Source organism: Numida meleagris, chromosome 2 (genome assembly GCF_002078875.1).
Source record: "Numida meleagris isolate 19003 breed g44 Domestic line chromosome 2, NumMel1.0, whole genome shotgun sequence".
Taxonomy (NCBI): Eukaryota; Metazoa; Chordata; class Aves; order Galliformes; family Numididae; genus Numida; species Numida meleagris.
This window is the reverse complement of record NC_034410.1, coordinates 83,223,773-83,241,826: the sequence shown is the minus strand read 5'-3', so window position 1 is coordinate 83,241,826 and position 18,054 is coordinate 83,223,773. Positions and strand designations below refer to the sequence as shown.

At 39.8% G+C, this 18,054-nt stretch overlaps 1 protein-coding gene across 2 annotated transcripts in view; it reads left to right on the top strand.

Annotated features, from left to right (window-relative positions):
* The window catches only part of MOCOS (molybdenum cofactor sulfurase), a 221,339-nt gene that overhangs the window by 170,768 nt on the left and 32,517 nt on the right, over window positions 1–18,054 (top strand). For both annotated transcript variants that reach the window (XR_002435508.1, XM_021388068.1), the window contains exons 7-8: window positions 12,548–12,664; window positions 15,337–15,783. Coding sequence is in view for 1 of the 2 variants with exons in the window: in XM_021388068.1 (XP_021243743.1) it covers window positions 12,548–12,664; window positions 15,337–15,783 (564 nt within the window). In the remaining variant the exon portion in view is untranslated. The remainder of the gene's footprint in view (window positions 1–12,547; window positions 12,665–15,336; window positions 15,784–18,054) is intronic.

The window sequence follows — 18,054 nt, the reverse complement described above, 5'->3', positions numbered from 1 at the left end:
TAGAGAAGGTACTATGCTGAGGTTTGGAGTAATTTATTCACACTTCTATATTTAGTGTTGGTGTAGCCTCACCTTGAGGCATGCATTTCCGGGCTTCACAAAATGAAAATGATGCTAAGGTACTTGAAAGCACTCAGAGGAGGGCAGCAAGTCTCATAAAAGAGCTGGAGGGTATGTCCTGTGAGGAGATGCTGAGGACACTTGGGTTGTCTAGTCTGGAGAAGAGGAGGCTGAGAGGCAGTCTCACTGCTCTCTGTCACACCATGATGAGGGGAGCAGAAGGAAGTGGTGGGCTCTGACGTCGTAACTGGTGGCAGGATGCAATGAAAAGTTTCTTTGGTCAGTAAAGACCATTCACTGGAACAGGCTTCCTATAGCATTCAAGTGTTTAAGAGGCATTTGGACAATGTCTTCAGTAGTATGCTTTAACTTCTGGTTAGCTGTGAAGTGGTCAGATAATTGGATTCAATGATCTTTGCAGGTCCCTACCAACTGAACTATTCCCTCCCCTCCCCTCCCCTCCTCTCCCTTCTCTTCTTCTCTGCCCTGCCCTCTGCCCGGCCCTTCCCTTCCCTTTTGTGACCAAGAAGGCCGGTGATATCCTGAGGTACATTAAAAAGAGTGTGGCCAGCTGGTTGAGGGAGGTTATCTTCCCCCCTTCTACTCTGCCCAGGTTAGACCACATCTGGAGTATTTTGTCCAGTTCTGTGCTCTTCAGTTCATGGAAGACAAGGAACTTCTGGAGAGTCAAGCAGAGGGCCACAAAGATGGCTATGGGCCTGGAGCATCTCCCTCATGAGGAAAGACTGAGAGACCTGGGACTGTTCAGCCTTGAAAAGAGAAGGCTGAGAGGGGATCTTATCAGTGCTTATAAATATCTGCAGGGCAGAAGTGAAGAAGATGGTGCCAGACTCGTTTCAGTGGTGCTGAGTGATGGAAGAAAGGGAAATGGGCACAAACTGGAACATAGGAAGTTCCAAACAAACATGAGGAAAAACTTTTTTACTTTGAGGGTGATAAAGCACTGTAATAGGCTGCTCAGAGAAGCTGTGGGGTCTCCTTCTCTGTAGATACTCAGAACCCACCTTGATGCTTTCCTGTGTCATCTACTGTAGGAAACCTGCTTTAGCAGAGAGGCTAGATTCGATGATCTCCAGTTTCCTTCCAACCCCTATGATTCTGTCATTCTATGATTCTGTGATTCCATTCCAAACATTTCAAATTGGCAAGAAAAACTTTAGAAGTAGACTGTATCTTCAGAGGATACCAAGCTTACATTTAAGCCTGAAGATTTGCATAATTTATGTGATATTAAGAACTCTGAGCTAAGTCCAAGATACTTAGGATGTGAAAAGCATGCAATGAAATACGTGACATTTAGCACTGCCACTGAAAATTAAAACAGGGAAAAAATAATGTCCTTTATCTTTGTAGCATTTTAGAGGAAAATTGTTCTTACTGACTACTATTACTGAAATCCATTTTTCATTGTTATGAGTGTAATTCACCCCAGTTAACAAGACTGTGCCTCTAAATGCAAGCATGCATGAATTGCATGCACTGCATCAACTGCACTAATAGGAAATACCCATGGTCTCAGAATCATCCTTGAATAAAACCTTCATTGCATCACTCAAGATCAAATGAAACCATTTCATTAAAACAAGACACACAAATGAGACAATGCCATGATTGCAGTCTCAATAATGGCACCATTTTTGACAGCTTCCTGTCCCAATATGTACGATACAGAACACCTAGATATAAAGAAGTGGTAAGGTGGGAGTGAAATAATTTAGGAAGTTGAATTGTTCTTGGTTTTTCTTTTAGGTGTTTCTTTGTGATTGTTGAAAGCTATCACTGTTTTAGAGTATTCTACTTGGAAGAACGAGCTTTGAATGCTATGTGTATCACTGGTTTAATGGATAGCTTAATTACTGGTTTAGTTATTTTGCTCTAAATGGTAATTAAAACAATTAAAGAAGAGGGACTGGCAGGCTTCAAATACCAATACTCATTCAAAAGCTTTTTCTTCAGTTTTTTTCATGAAGAAATATCTCTTTATCTAGGAATAAAACTACTAAAGTTTTGAAATCTCCATAAGCCTCTTGTCTTTCAGTACTAAAACTACATTAAATTTCCTTCTTTGAGCTGCACCAAACTTCCCTCTGAATTCCCCCATACTTCCCTTGAAAATGACTTCCTTCAGTAAAAAGCTGTCTTTGTAGACTGCTGTTGGTATTAATGTATTCTTGAAATGAGTGGGGAAGATATCTGCATTCTTTTTACATGTACTGCTTGTTCTTTACAGCAGCATGTCTGTCATTTTATGTTGTGTGTTCATTTGTGCTGCATGCAGCACCAAAAGCCCCGGTTATGAACAGGGGTTAAACTGTGACAAGCATAGGGCATGAAAATGGCCTTTATAACAGACGTAAAGATGGCATTTAATACCAAACAGCTTCATCATATATACTTGCCCAGTTCAGAATGGATAATTCTCCAGCATTATAGCTTTTGCTGTTAATGAATTGTGGACAGGTGACTAGCTGACACTTTGGAAAGTGTAGGGCTAGAGTCAAAGGACCCCTGCTAAGTCAGTGGTGAAGGATGAAAGCAGCAGGGCTGACATTAATGCAGTAAGCTGCCAATCTCCTATTTCCTTGTAAGGCTTCCAGAAAAAAAAAGGAGCTATTAGCTCTAGACATTAAAGAGATTTTATGATGTCACAAAAATGGGGTCATATATATATGTATTCAGGGATGAGCTAATACTGCAGACTTCTAATGCAGAAAATCACCACTGGTTCATTTATTAATAGTGAATATTTGCTATTTTCAACGTATATGAGTTTATATATATCACCAAGTCCTATCCATCTCTGAAACACTGCCTGACAGCAGTGACTCTGCTTCAGTTCGCATCGTTGCCATCATTTTATCAAAATCTTGCATGTATCTCTACGATGTGTTTTGAGTGCCAAGGAGGAGATGGAAGAGCTGTAAGGGAATATTGATTTGAAACATAGACACAAAAAAGTGGATTTCATACAACTCGGGTCAAAGTGTGAAATTGTATGTACCTCTCCATTTGCAGATTTGAAAAAAACCACCAGCTCTGCCATGAGCAGCTTTTTGTGCTAATATTATTTTAAGTTTTCCTCATAGTTCTCAAAGGAAGGAGAGATCTGTTAAATATTCTTTGTAATATAGGTGGTTGCAGAGTAATTTTAACAGCCTTTCACACTTCATCCTGTAAAGTCAGTTTGGGAGCTGGAAGAGGGGAAAGGGATTAGGGCAGAGATGGGCAGATGGAATTTCACCTGAAACATCTGCTGAGTTTGTGCCCTTGGAAGCTCTTACCCAGTCACACTTCCCAGTTCTGCCCCCTGTGAGAAGTACAACTTCCTTTAACAAACTTTTTCTCTTTTCCCCCTGGATTGCTGAGAGTTATTTTTTTTTCTTCTTATTTTTACTGTGTGTAATGGGCTTTAAAAGTGACCAAATCATCATAGCTGTCAAAGCTTTTCTTTTCCACAATACCTGCTTGCTTGAAGCCTGTGGCTAAGCAGATATAGTTTGCCATGATTGTCTCACCGACTGAAGTTTCCTTGGCATCCATATATGCCTGCCATGCCTCCTAAAGATCCTGTTAGGAAGGGGATGAGCATCAGTCCATTAGCAGTCTCAGCCTTCCTGCCTGCCATTTCACACTTGTCTGTGACAGACAAACTGCTATAACAGGAATCAGCTGCCAAAGCCTATGTAAACATTGTGGTTGTCCTAGGGAAGGCTCTTCGGCAGTGTTGCATATGGATGAGTTTTGGCTCTCAGGATTGAGAACACTGCTCAGCTAGATTATGATCAGCTTTGTCTAGGAGCTTGCATTAGTATGTGCTGGCTCACTCCCATCAGCCCAGAGAGTGAGGGGAGAGCTAGGCTTTGAACCTATCTCTCTTCATCCATTTCGCAAGGAAAACCTATCAACACTTCTCAACAGGTAACTTGCAGTGTGTCCCTTTGGCACAAATCTATAATGCAGTCTGATGACTACTCTTATTATGGGGTCTGCCCACTATCTCACCCACCTTCTTTCTATTTCCACCTCCCTTGAGTTAATGTTAGGGGTAGACTCAGTGACCCACTGATGTTTTCTTCTATCCTGTTGTTGTTTTCTGTCATTCTGAAGTGTAGACCAGGTTCTTCCATTCAAAAATGTGGCACCAAATCAGTTAGATATAAGAAGAGCCGCAGAGGATCTCACCACCATACCATCTCCACCCCTGTAGCCTTTCTTCCAGTGTTCACATGCTAGTTTAAGAAGAGGGAAAAAAAAAAAAAGAAGAACTGGACTCCTCCTAGAAACAAAAGCATTTGTTTTCTTTATAACTTCATTTTTCCTTCTTTATCCATAGCATCCTGCAACAATGAATTCTCTTGTAAGTAGCTTAGCAGCCAAGCCAAACTTATCCTCTTGATTTGAGTTGTGGAAGGGGAAAAGCAAGTGTTAGCACGGTAGGGACCGTGAGAGGTTACTCGTCTCATTATGTGCCAGGATAGGATCATCTTAATCTGAAACTTTCCACAGCCTTTGGAGAATTAAACTTAGCTATATTCACTGCTACAAAATATATCTTCACGATGAACCTAAATTTCCCACAATGCAACCAAAATCTTCATTTTTATAAGCATTGGGTAAAGAAAGAAAAGATGAGTTTGGACAGGAAAGCAGAAAAACGGAAGATTCCAACCATGTGAGACAGAGGAGATTTGGACAAGCAGTCTAAAATGCAAATAGAAGTTATTCTGTCTGTTTGCACTTAGGCCTGCAAGCAGAAGTGATATGGGGCAAAGTGGTGTGAGATGGGATGGGAAATGCACATAAAAGTAGTTGCTCAAGCTAGATACAGTGGCCGTACCAAATTCTGGCTGTATGTTTTCATCACAGGTACACTTTCTTTGCTTTCATTCCTAAATGTTCTATTTTAAGATCTATCTTTTTCTTCAGTGATGTTCTAGAAAACTGCATAGCTGGACCCACATCAGTAGCCAGGAGCCTGGCTATGGGCTGGTGATATCCTCTGCTTCTGCTGAAGTCTTTCTAAATCTTGTCAGATTCAATACCTGTTTTTCCCACTTATACGATTATCTCAATAGCACTTTCTAATCACTCAGGAATTAACAGAAAACAGGTCAATATCCTCAGACATGAAGTGGCAGATACAAGTGAGTATACACACTTCTGGATGGGTAGATATTCATATAATCACTTATTGTTACGTGATGAAAGGAACCATGCAATACCTGAAGAAGGTAGATGCTGCTTTTTATATCTTAGACAGTACCCTCGGCTTCTCTAGTATACTGGGTCCTCTGCATTGTGCATCTGTACAGGATTGGAGAAGTGAGAACACAGGCATTAGAAGAGTGAAGAAAAAAGGAGCAACAGAATTTCTTTAGAACCGGAAGCTCAATTTGATCAGACTGCTGGCTGGAGTCTGGTATTAGCCATCTGACCTGGTCTGGAAATCCATGCCATGTCCCTACAGAAGAAAGTACTGTCAAAAAGCAAGGAGCAATAATTTCTACCGTACTTAAATTCTGAGTTCTTTGTTCTTCAAAATGTAATCTTTTTTTTTTTTCAGCCGTTACTTCTTTTATGTAAAATAATTATTAAGTTCTGCAGCTGGAGAAGTGCAGCCTTTTTTCTTGGGGGCCAGAGAAAATGGAAATCCAGTATTTGTCAATTCTAGCAAAGAAAGTCTGTGCAGGAATGGTCAGATGACTCTGAGTTAGTTACACTAATGCTTTTAGAAGCATATCCACTCATTATATTAATTTTGATGACTCAGGGAAAAGAAAAGTGTTCTTAACATGCCTAATGGGATTTTTGGCCTTCTTCCCAATAGCTATCTAAAAATGACTGGAGTGATTGCTCACTATTGATTTTAGCTATGGATTTAAGCATTGATTTCAGGAAGCCGGGGACAGCGGATGGACTGGTGCAATAGAATGCAAACAGAATTGCAAGGAGAAGTGAGATTGCTGGGAAGATTCCTGTTGAACCTCCACTAATTTCCTTGGTTCTAATTAGTTTCCAATTGTGTTGTTGAGGTCGCCCAAGCAGGGAGATAGCAGAGATGCAGCAAACCATGATGGCATGTCAATAAATGGCACCTAGTTTCTTCAAACTGGCAAGAAATGCCATTACAGTCTAGTTCTTTGCTTATGTTTGGTTATGAGATAACAGTAACACAGCGCTGGGCACTCAAAGACAGCCTTTACAACAAGGGGATGGCAGTTCAGCAGACATTCTCATTGAGCTAGGTAGGGATTGACTGACTGAGAGTAAGGAGATGATGTACTTGAGAGATTCAGTATGATAACTGCAAGCCAGCTTAATAGATAATGAAGCTTGTCTTGCTGAGGAAGTCGTGACAGGATACAAGTTGAGTTGCTTTTTATGATGTCTCATTGCGGGGAGACAAAGGCTCTTGTGAGATGGTATGCTTAAAATTGTGTACTGTTACACTGCTCACCAGAGCTGGTCAAGGTTAGAAAGCTCCATGAAAGCCTAGACTGAAGATTTTGCCTGACACCACCTCTCTGGAGTGTCCTTGCATGTTGCTAAGGAAACTGCAAAGGAGATAAAAGAAAGATACTCGTAGTTGTTCAGATGACAGAATCTAAGATAAATGAGGGAGGCTAAATATTTTCTCACAGGGCTAAACTGTGGCTCTCAACTGCAGACCTTGTTACGCAGGAGAGAAATGTAAAAAGAAACCCCATGGCAGCAGGAAGAGGACTGCAATTCTGACAGGCTCTGCTGGATCCTTTTTTCTAGATATTAATGAAAGCAGATCAGCTACCTTTGAATGATGCAGTGTCCAGTTTCAGCCCACTGTCTGAATCCTTTGAAGACGAGGAGAGCCTGGCTACACCTGCTCTATTACGTTGCTTGCTTCTTCCTGCTCCCTTCAGAGAAATTCTGTATAGGAACCTATATGGCCATAATTAAAGTAATATTTCAACACAGGGAGATCGTAGTATTTTAATCCCATGACCTCCCTGTGTGGTAGTGGAAGCAGTATTATTACCATTTTCAGGGAATAAATACAGACAAAAGATTTAAGTGATATAAGAAAAAGAGAAAAAAATGGGGAAAGTTTTGTCTGGGGCATGAATTTAATCTATGTTTCTAGACTTGTAGTACCATGCATTGCACTTTTTTTTTTTCTTTTCTACGCCCTATTTCCACTTCTGTTAGTCTGCTACTTTCCGCTTTTCTGGATCTCAGAAATGTAACAATATTGTTACTCCTTTACACATGGAGGACCTACAGTTTGTTATATATGTGAGTAGAGTAGTAGAGTATGGCAGAGAATTCCTGCAGAATGGTAAACCACATATTCCAAATTATCCTGAATTTTACTATCTGCAATCATGCCTATCGTTTGACGTTTTTTGAAACCAGCAGATTAAATTATCACATCAACAAGAAAGTTCCTGAAAACTTCACGCTTCCACTATCAAGATGCTCAGTTTGGTAATTTCAGTAGATTTCAGTATCTCAGTCTGATACACTGCTGCTGTCTGCTAAGGAACAAGCGATGAATGCGTGTAGACTGAAGAAAGATTTACACCCAAATACCAATTTGTTTAAGCCATTGTTAACAACTAGAGACACAATAAGCAGCAGAGGATCAGCTTCATCAATACCATGAAAACCTGCCTAGGTGGAAATTCCATCCCTGAGATAGCAGAAACAGGAAACCATGCAGTTAAACCAGTTTAATGATACTGTAACTCAGCTAAAATGCTTCTTTCTCCCTACTAAGTTACTTCAGAACAACTGCTTATTTATGTATATGTGTGTATATGTATATATTCTGACCTACTTCTTGTTAAATTGTATTAAAAAAGATTAATTATTCATTTGCATCAGCAACAACATTTTACAGTCAAATGCTGGATGACGGAAAGAGCTAGCTTACTTTCTCTCCAATTCCATGCCATGAATCAGTGAATTAATTTACCAGTAGATGTGGAACACAGTGTCATGAATCTTGTTTTATAAGCAGCCATCAGTGGTGTGCAGTGAAATTCTTCTAATGAGCAAATCCATCAGACAGACAAACTCCTCTGAAATGTGGTCATTGCAGAAAGTAGAATGAGAAGTCCCAGTCCCAATTCCTGAAGGACATTACCTGCCACTTTTGAATTAAATGATTTTGCAATGTTTGTTTTTTTTTTCAGAATACTTCATGACCTATTATTAAAGAATCTTTTATTCGTGTCAATAATTCTAGTGATACTCAGTAAAATAACTTGCTTGAAAAACAGCTACAGAATTTGAACCTACAGAAATAACGTCAGCCAAAATTCCTGAAGAAACCACCATTCTTACTGAAAATCTTAGACTTTGTTGGTTAGAAATAAAGCAAAACTACATGCTATTTGTAAATCTTTTCTATCACTTAGTATATATCTACCTGCAGTAAGAGCATCATCCTCAGACTTATTGCAGTGGAGTCTGAAGCCAGAGAAAGGCTTACACCCTGCAGCATACCTCTGCAGAAGTCCTGAAGGGAATGGACAGCAGAAGTCAGTCATTTGGCAGAGGCAGAGGAGTCACTGGTGCAACAGTGTGAAAAAGAATAGGAAGTCAGAACACATGAAAATGTAATTTCTGTCCGTTTTCTAAGTATGGACTAAAATACCAGCTATCCAACAGGAAACTGTTGTAGGACAGCACATTGAAATGATCAAAATAAAACCCTCTGCACCCCCTTTTTTTAATTGAAAAAAAAAAAATCAATTGTAATAGTATTTGCCAAACAGAGCACTATGAAAAAAACGCTAAAGGTGAACATTTGGTCCATGTGGCAATACTGAATGCTGACTTGCCAAAGACAGCAACTATGCTTAAAACAGAAATTCTCTCCGAAAAGAAATGAGTATTTTAAAAATTGATATAGATGAGCATTATTCTTGTGTGTTTGTTAAACTCAAAGACCACAACCTGGAACTAGGAAAAGCACTTTTTTCTTATCAAAAGTCAAGATGATCTGACATGAGAGTGCTGGGGCATGAAGCAGCCTACAGGGCTTGGCCCACAGCAAACAGCTTCAGAAAAAGTAATGAGTGCCAAGGGACTCTGAGGGATGGAAGAGACTCCAAGATGCTGTGATGGCTTAACTACCATGTCCTCACTGACTGAAATCAGTTAAAATGCTGTAAGGATTCTGCATGCATTTTGCAGTTTAATTGTCATCTTTAAGCTTTGAAAAGCCAAGGCACAATGGTTCCAATTATTGGACTCAGGGAACCACCAAAGCCAATGATCTGAATACATAACTCTGTGTACATACCATTAGTACCATTCATGCTTCTGCGCCTTATTGATGAACATGTTCCTGGCTCCCAAAAGCCTGCTGCCATTGTTAGAGACAGAGCTGCAAGCATCATGCTTTATTTCATAAGCCTGAGTTCCATACCCATTATTGCTCCTTATGGCAATTTTAGAGATGTGCTTTATTTAAATAAGCTTTTCTTCATTGAAATAACTGTAACAGATGTTTTATGTTCTGTTTGTTTTGCTCTGTGGTAACACTGTGGAGAGAGATTAAATTAACTCCCCACATACAATATTTCCAGGGTGGAACTAAGGAAGGCATAGCATATGTCCAAGGGACAGTCAAGCATGTGTTCAAGGGACAGATAGATTGGCAGTGCTGCATGTCCTCATTCTTTACATGGTTTCATTGCTTTCAGTAAAAAGTGTGCATTGCATCACCAAGATCTGCGGGGCATCTATGTGTGTTTAAGCCTCGCATTGGTGATAATGGAACTCAATTAATAGTAAAGCTTATGCCTAATTATCTTTGTTCTCCTGAACCTTATTTCCCTATATTCCCCTAATGTTCACACATTTTTACGTATCAATAATCTTTGTCTACTGTACAGACTAATATACATCATAGTTAAAAGTGTTATCAAAGAAGGGTTATTAGGTCATGTCACATATTTCTCTTCTTAATGCTAGGCAGCACTAGAATGAAATTCTGAGGCCTTTATTAAAGCACAGTAATAATTTATTTGACAAAATGTAAAAGATTAAAAAAAAATAATCTTGTTAACAATCCCTTGAAGCTGGGTCATGGAAGCTTCGTTACATTGCATACATTTGGATAATCAAGGCTGCCCAGCAACATTTCTTCAAAAAAAAAAAAAAAAAAAGTAGTAAAAAGATATATTCTAAGCTTTTTGAATACTGAGCAAATAAATCCAAACACTACAGTTTCAGTAGTGAAATATCTGTCATGATTTTAGCCTTGCTTGTCATCATTAACAGAACAATAGATCCACCCACGAGTCACCAGCACCATGACAAACCATGTTACATCAGAATGAAAACTTTTCTCAGCTAAGTGTAAAAAGAAGTCAAGAAAATGTCTCTGTTCCCAGGCTGAAGTCTTCTGACAACATGAAGTTAATGACACCACAACAATCTTTCTCAACAGATGACTTTAGCTATAACTTTGATTTGAGAAACATGCTTTGAACACAGCTTATTCTCCAAAGCGTTAGTCATGAAAAGACATCTTGGGTCTGATTCTTTGCTTTGCTTTCCAAGTCTGGCTTTTTTGGTTGTTTCTCCATTTGAGAGCAGAACCATTTTGAACTGAACTAATGGGCAGAGCACATTTAAGCATGAGCATTGATAACTTTTGCTCCATGATAGTGTAGGGTTTCTTCTGCGTACACAGCACATTTTTATGTGGAGTATCTTGTGTCCCACACATTGAGTGCTGTTTGAATTGTTTTTAGCAGAACTAAACACAGCTTAGATTGAAGTATTTTAGCCTGGAATAAGTTCTAATGAAGGGCTTGGTTTTTCAGGCAGCCAAGATAGTGATATTAAGGGTGTTTGGTAGCTCACACAAGCAAACTCAGAGCTGTCAGAAGGCTGATATTAGAAGGCTGATGATGTCAGAAAACAGGAGACAGAAGATGGACTGTGTTAGACAGCTGGGATAATCTGGAAAGTGCTCACCAGTATCCAATATAAAGAGAGTTTATGCTTGAAGAACATAAAAGCCAACAGAGTTTAAGCCACCTAGAAAAACTAGATTGAATGTTTTCACTGATAGTTCAGGCAGGTAAAGCATGGGCTGGTAGCTAGGGAGGTGACTGGGCTGAAATGGTAAGCACTTCCATTCCTACACCTCTGGGTGCTGCCATTCTGCATGTAGCCGTAGCTGCCTGAGAGGAGGACTGTGTTTCTGGCATATGTGAGTCCTCTCGAATTGTAATGTGCTTATTCTTAGGACCCCGAGTTTCCCATTTTGCAGTAGAGGAGCTAAAGCACAGAGAGATTAACCACAGCTTGTCTGTGGTAGGGGTTGGATGTGCCAATTGGATGTACCTTTCTGACCATCTGTCCTTTTTCCAAGTCTTGACCAGGCCTATTCATCATTTGTTGTCAAAGAAATAATTGCCAGTATCTATACCTGCTCACTTATCATTAGCACCAGCTGTTGTTGCTTTTTCAAATCAACATAAAGAGTGTTCATATCCCTGCTGTGTGCTTCCATGGTTTCTGAGCTGTGCTAAGAGGATCCCCATGGTGTGCTTCCCTTGTTTCTTAGCATTGCTATGAAGCCTTGACAATCTGCATCTCTTCTCTGCAGGGCCATCTAGAGAGTCAGTGCCACTCTCCCAGTGCATACATATCTACTTCTCCTTCTGAGGCATGTAAAGAGAAGTGCCTCCGTTCTCTTTGCGTATCTTGTTCATTCCTTCACATGATTCACTCATACCAGCTTGTCATCAATCACTGTATTTATGCCCATTCGATATTAAGCGGATGATAATGAAGTGGCATAACACAAAAAAAAAAGCGTAGCACGGGAAAACATTCATCAGTGAGTTGGTTCTGGGTGGTCATGTGTAGAAAATTGAAGGAAATATCCCAGTGGAGTGCCTGCCCAATGAGGTGTTACTGCTTGGTGAGGGGCTGATTCTTCAAGCACGGGTGTGCCACAATCATGCTCATATCTTCATTTTCTGTAGCGAGGACTTATTGTTTCAAATTCCTGGTGAGAAATGTTTCCTTCAGCTAACTGAAGAGGTGCCCCAGGCCTCACTCTTCATCTTCTAGGGGCAGTTATAGGTGATGGTTCAGACCAGACCCTGAACGACAAGCTGCAGACCTATAATTCACACTACCAGTATAGGTGCACCGATTTAAAAGTAAGCATGTGTACTGGTATTACAAGGATCTTTGTCTGAACTGATACATTGTGTGTGTGTTTGTGTGTGTGCTGTGTGCCTTTCTCTCAGTGCCACTGTAATTATCTCCTTCCACCAAGTGTTTTCTTTCAGCTAAAATAACAAGGCAGCTACAGTCAGTTGTTAATAATTTAGAGATGTAATTTACCTCCAGTTGACTTGTACCTTTTAAACATTGTATATTGTTTACCATAACTTTTAAATGTCTGTCTTTTGTTCTTCTCTTATGTCTTTTTTCCTGTTGAATCGGGAAGGTGGAAAAGATGGCCAGCCTCTACAACATACATGTCCGCACAGGTTGCTTCTGTAACACAGGAGCCTGCCAGATGCATTTGGGTATAAGCGATGAGGACATCCAAAAGAACCTGCAGGTTAGCTTCTGAATGAGATTATGTGATACATTGCCCATGGAAAACATAAATTCAGCGACTCAGGCTATCATTTCTGAATTTCATGAAGAATGGGAGATTTGAAGGGGAGATAAGAAAATCTGGTCCTAAAACATGAAGATAATATAAATAAATAGATAGTTAAAGAATAAAGTAGTTCTGTCATATGCTGTGCTTTTTAGTCTCCGCAGCTTTTAGAAATAAGGTAAGTTTGATTTGCTTTTTCTGATCTTTCAACTCAATTACCATGTTAAAGAAAAAAAATGAACTTTAGTTCAATACACCGAAACAAGGTGTTGAAACAAAACAATTTTACGGACCCAAAGCAGTATGCATTGTTTTTATTTCATTCAGAAATACAAAGGAGCATGTTGCCTCATTTAGATCAGTATCATGTAAATATTACTGAACATTTTAAGCAGGATAAGTCAAATGAAAAACTCAAACTTACAGAGATTTTTCATCTTCCAGAAGTGGTATGATGAGGTAGTACAGTCAAGCAGTTATTTTGAGACATTCTCATCATCAAAAGATCTAAATGAGTTATTGACTGCATTACTGTAGGGAGGAAGAGAACTCTTATTCACATTATTTGCATATATGCTTTGTTTTTGCCTTTTTTTTTCCTCCTGGAAAAAAGTGGGACCTGTGTTCATTGAGCAGTAACATTGCTTGCTTTAAACAGCCTTTACTATTCACACATCCATTTTTATTTAACAGAAATGCATAAAGAAATGAAATTCTGAAGAAAAAAACTTCTGTGAAACTTTAAACTAAATGTCAAATCCACTGGTGGGCTAATGCTAGGTGGGTGATCAAAGGGAGTTTCTAGCTTATCTCACTGGAGGCGAGTGGCAGCATTCACTGTCCTGTTTAACTGAAGGAGAAACTTCTGCTCCAACAGAGAGTTTCCAGAGTGTGCACTTTATGAAAGACGTATCAAATAGGAAGATGTATGGACATCACTGTTAAGGTATTTGAGAGATTTTTCAAGAAAACTTTACCATGAGTTGAAACTTGTATTTTTCAAAGGAAAAAATGTGTTAGGGGGAAGGGTTCTTTGATACGTACTGAAAGCAACAAGTTGACTGGATCAGCAAGACAGGTTTATTGCAAATCGCCATGATGAGTGGACAATGAGATTGACTGAGACCTGGTTGGCTGGCAGAGCTCAGAGGGTTGTGATTAGCTGTGCAAAGTCCAGTTGGAGGCGTATAACTAGCAGTATTCCCCAAGTGTTGGTACTGGGCCCAGTCTTGTTCAACATCTTCATCAGTGACCTGGATGAAGGTATAGAATACACCCTCGGCAATTTTTCTGGTGATACAAAGCTGGGAGGAGTGGCCGATACACCAGAAGGCTGTGCTGCCATTCATCGAGACCTGGACAGGCTGGAGAGTTGGGCAGAGAGGAACCTGGTGAGGTTCAACAAGAGAAAGTGTAGAGTCCTGCATGTGGGGAGGAATAACCACATGGATCAGTACTGCTTGGCAGCTGAGCTGCTGGAGAGGAGCTCTGCGGAGAAGGATCTAGGTAAACTGGCAGACAACAGGTTGGTGATGAACCAACAGCGTGTCCTTGTGGCCTAAAAGGCTAAAGGTATCCTGGAGTGTGTTAAAAAGAGTAGGGCCAGCAGGTTGAGGGAGGTGATCCTCCCCTTCTACTCTGCTGTGGTGAGGCCACATCTGGAGTACTGTGTCACATTCTGGGCTCCCCAGTTCAAGAAAGACAGGGAACTTCTATAAAGTGTCAATCTGAGGACTACAAAGATAGTTACAGGCCTGGAGCATCTCCCTTACAAGGAAAGACTGAGAGACCTGAGACTATTCAACCTGGAGAAGAGACGACTGAGGGGATCTTATCAATGTTTACAAATATCTGAAGGGCGGGAAACAAGTGGATGGGGCCAGACTCTTTTCAGTGGTCCTCAGCGAGAGGACATGGGGCAACGGGCACAAACAGGAGCACAGGAAATTCCATACGAACCTAAGAATAAACTTTTTTTCTTTCTCGGTGACACAGCACTGGAACAGGCTGCCCAGAAAGGTTGTGGAGTCTCCTCCTCTGGAGATATTCAAAACCCATTTGGATGCTTTCCTGTGCAACCTTCTCTAGGGAACTTGCTTTAGCAAGGGGTCGGACCAGGTGATCTTTAGAGGTCCTTTCCAACCTCTATGATTCAGTAAATATGCCACTGGTTATATAAAATGGAACTGTTTTGACAGTGAATATCAACAAAACTCCCACAGAAATAAGCATTCTAGTGGTTTGGTCACCTATCTGAATGTTATATCCCAGTTTAAATCTCAGTGTGCTGTGCAGATGAGACTGGAATATAACTGGAGACTGATCTTGCTAACAGGCTAATCTGGCACATGCAAACTTTTTCTTGACGTAAGTTTTCGAGAAGTCCCTCTTGCCTTGGGGTAGAATAGGGCAAACATCTCAAAACAATATTTTTCCCTGCTTGAGTAGCTAATTAGACATCTGGGATTTTTTTCTCCATTCTCTGTATGTATTCATGGGTTAACTGTGTATTTCCAAAAACAGTTTTTCAGGTTAGATTTAACAGACTTGTGAATAACTATGTAAGTTAAGAGGGAAATAAGGCAGTCTGTCATAATAGCTCTGTTTTTCTTCCTATTTTAAACTAGGCTGGCCATGTCTGTGGAGATGATATAGACCTAATTGATGGACGTCCCACTGGTTCTGTGAGAATATCCTTTGGCTACATGTCTTCTTTTGAAGATGCGCAGACTTTTTTGAAATTCATCATAGCCACAAGGTTCTCCAAGACAGACACTGAGATTCCCTTTCAGCCCTCTGCTACACAGCTGACAACAGAACCTGTCCCAGATGACCACTCTTACTTTAACAGCACCAATAAATTGTCTCCAAGAACGCACATCGCAGATAGAGAACACGGGAATAATCCATCTGGAACAGAGCGGATTGTCGGTTGGCAGCCACCGGAGTCTGACTCAGAAAGCATAAGGGCAGCTGTTTCTGAGACTACCGTGCCAAAGTGTAGAAGGGGTGGCAAGCCCATTACCGTCACCAACATTTACCTGTATCCAATCAAATCCTGCTCTGCATTTGAGGTATATGCTTTAAATTATTCTTACATATCCATCCCAAACTATCAAACGTGTCAACCAGGAACAGCATGTGCATTAGATATTAGGAAACAATATGTGAGTGCTTGTTTTTCCATTTCTCCAATCTCTAGGATCAAGTCCTGCCTGCTAAGACACTTTGAAGGATTTTCAGTTAGACCGAAGTTACAAGATGCAAATGCATCTTTGCTGTCCTATCCCCCATCACAAAAAAATCAATGCGTAATACGCAGTTTTGGAAAAAAAAAAAAAGTTGGATTTGCAAAATTTGACTAAAATATAATCAAATAATTAGTATGCTTTCACTGAATGACATGTGATGGACTTGTAGGCATTGATGGGTAGGCAGCAATTGAGAAATAACTTGATTAACATGTTATAATTGAGAGGAGGTTGATTTACATTACAAAGAAATGTTATCATTAAAAATACATTTGCAACAGAAATATGACATTTAAGTGTTGCTGCACTATTTGAAAGTTCACCCTTTGAAGATTTTAATTGCTTTCTTGCCAAGTTAATAATATCATCACCTTAGCTGTGACTTTTTTTTTTAAATAATGCATGATGAAATAGGTGTATGGCCCACATATGACCTAGAATGTGACTCTGCCTAGTACCATACTGGGAACTGATTTAATGAATGTCAATAATGGTATAACTTTCCCTATGAAAACTTGCTGGTGTGGGTCACTGTTTCACATATGAATGAAAATTGGGGTCAAATCCAGTGACAAATCTCCTGCATTTAAAATACGGATTCTCAGCTGGTTTGCTTTTTTTGTTTTTTTTTTTTTTTCCTTAATGCAAAATAAATAAATAAATAAATGGGAGGAATTGAAGCAGTGTCTATTGAAAGATCAACAAAACATCTGCATTTCTAAACTTGGTTTGCTTATGATGTTTTTAATTCAGAGGCATGGTCTTGAGCATTAAATGAGACCTGAACAAATAATTTTCCACCCTTTATTAACCTCCCACTAAATCAAACCACTTAAAAATCAAAGTAATCATGTGAGAATGTTTTAACCTTTGTTTAAATGTTGCAGTCATTACAGCTATATTGCAGAAGCCCACTACAGAAACTGCTGAAATATGTCTTAGTAGTATTTGGGTCTCTTTGGGGTTAAATTCTATATTTAACATGCAGGCTGGTGTTACGGGATACATACCACAATACTCAGTGCCAGGAAGGCTTTGAAGTGATTGTGCCCAGGAGTAGGTAAACCATACCTCAGCGTGAAAGACAGCTTATGTTTTCCCAAACTGAGCCAGTTTTCCTCTCTTCAAGCTCTGTGAAGGGAAACTTCTCTAGGTAGTAAATTCATATAAAGCTGGTACTCCCTAGCAGACAGAATTGCAGTTTAAATGGAGGAGGAAAATCCCCTTACATAATTCTTGTGCCAGGTTTGTGTTAATGGGTCCAGCATGAAAGGAGAGTTCATCTGAGCTGACCTTATCCCTCTAAAGTTAGATATTATTCTGTAAGCAGGGAGAGATGGTTACCTGCTAAGTCATCTTATCATAAAATAGGCAGCTGCAGTAGGAAAAATGAATTGTCCCTAGATAGTTCTGTCTTTTTCCATTGACTACAGGAGGTATCAATGGCAACTGGGGCTGGATAGACAGCAGCTAACACTAGGCAATTTAAATAGTTTAAAAATGCAAATATTAAATTTGGAACTGTATGAAGTTTAGGTTTTCATGCCTGGAAATATTTTTTGAAGTCTGGTGTATTCTGATTTGATATTTTTTGATAATGAAGCGTCAGCTGTGTTATAGCCCAATAGCTAAGCACTGGCAGAATCTGTACTGCCGAAGGGTAATACCCAATGCAATGTGTGCTAGCTTTAGTATATGAGACTGAAAGGGACTTGAACTTTACTATAAGTATCATGCAGCTCTCCTCATCCTTTTCTCAAAGAGCATGTTTTGTACATTTCCATTTAGTCCATAGAAGATAACAGTAGAAGCTGAATTAATAGATTTGGTTAAAAATGGATTTAAATGCATGAGGAGAATGGGCCAGGAAGTGAAGTCAAAAGTGTATTGGAACATTGTATGATTTTCAATGTTGAAGTAAGCCAGCAAGGAAATTGTGTTTGCTTATGTGATCCTCTTCCTGCCCACCAGGCATTCTTCGTATTTTTGTTCCCAAAAGTCCGAGTGGCACTTCTAGATCTGTCGTGTATTTATAAACAGACTGAAAGATCTGCCTGTAAAAGAGGTAAATATGGCAATTCACAGCCTACCGTT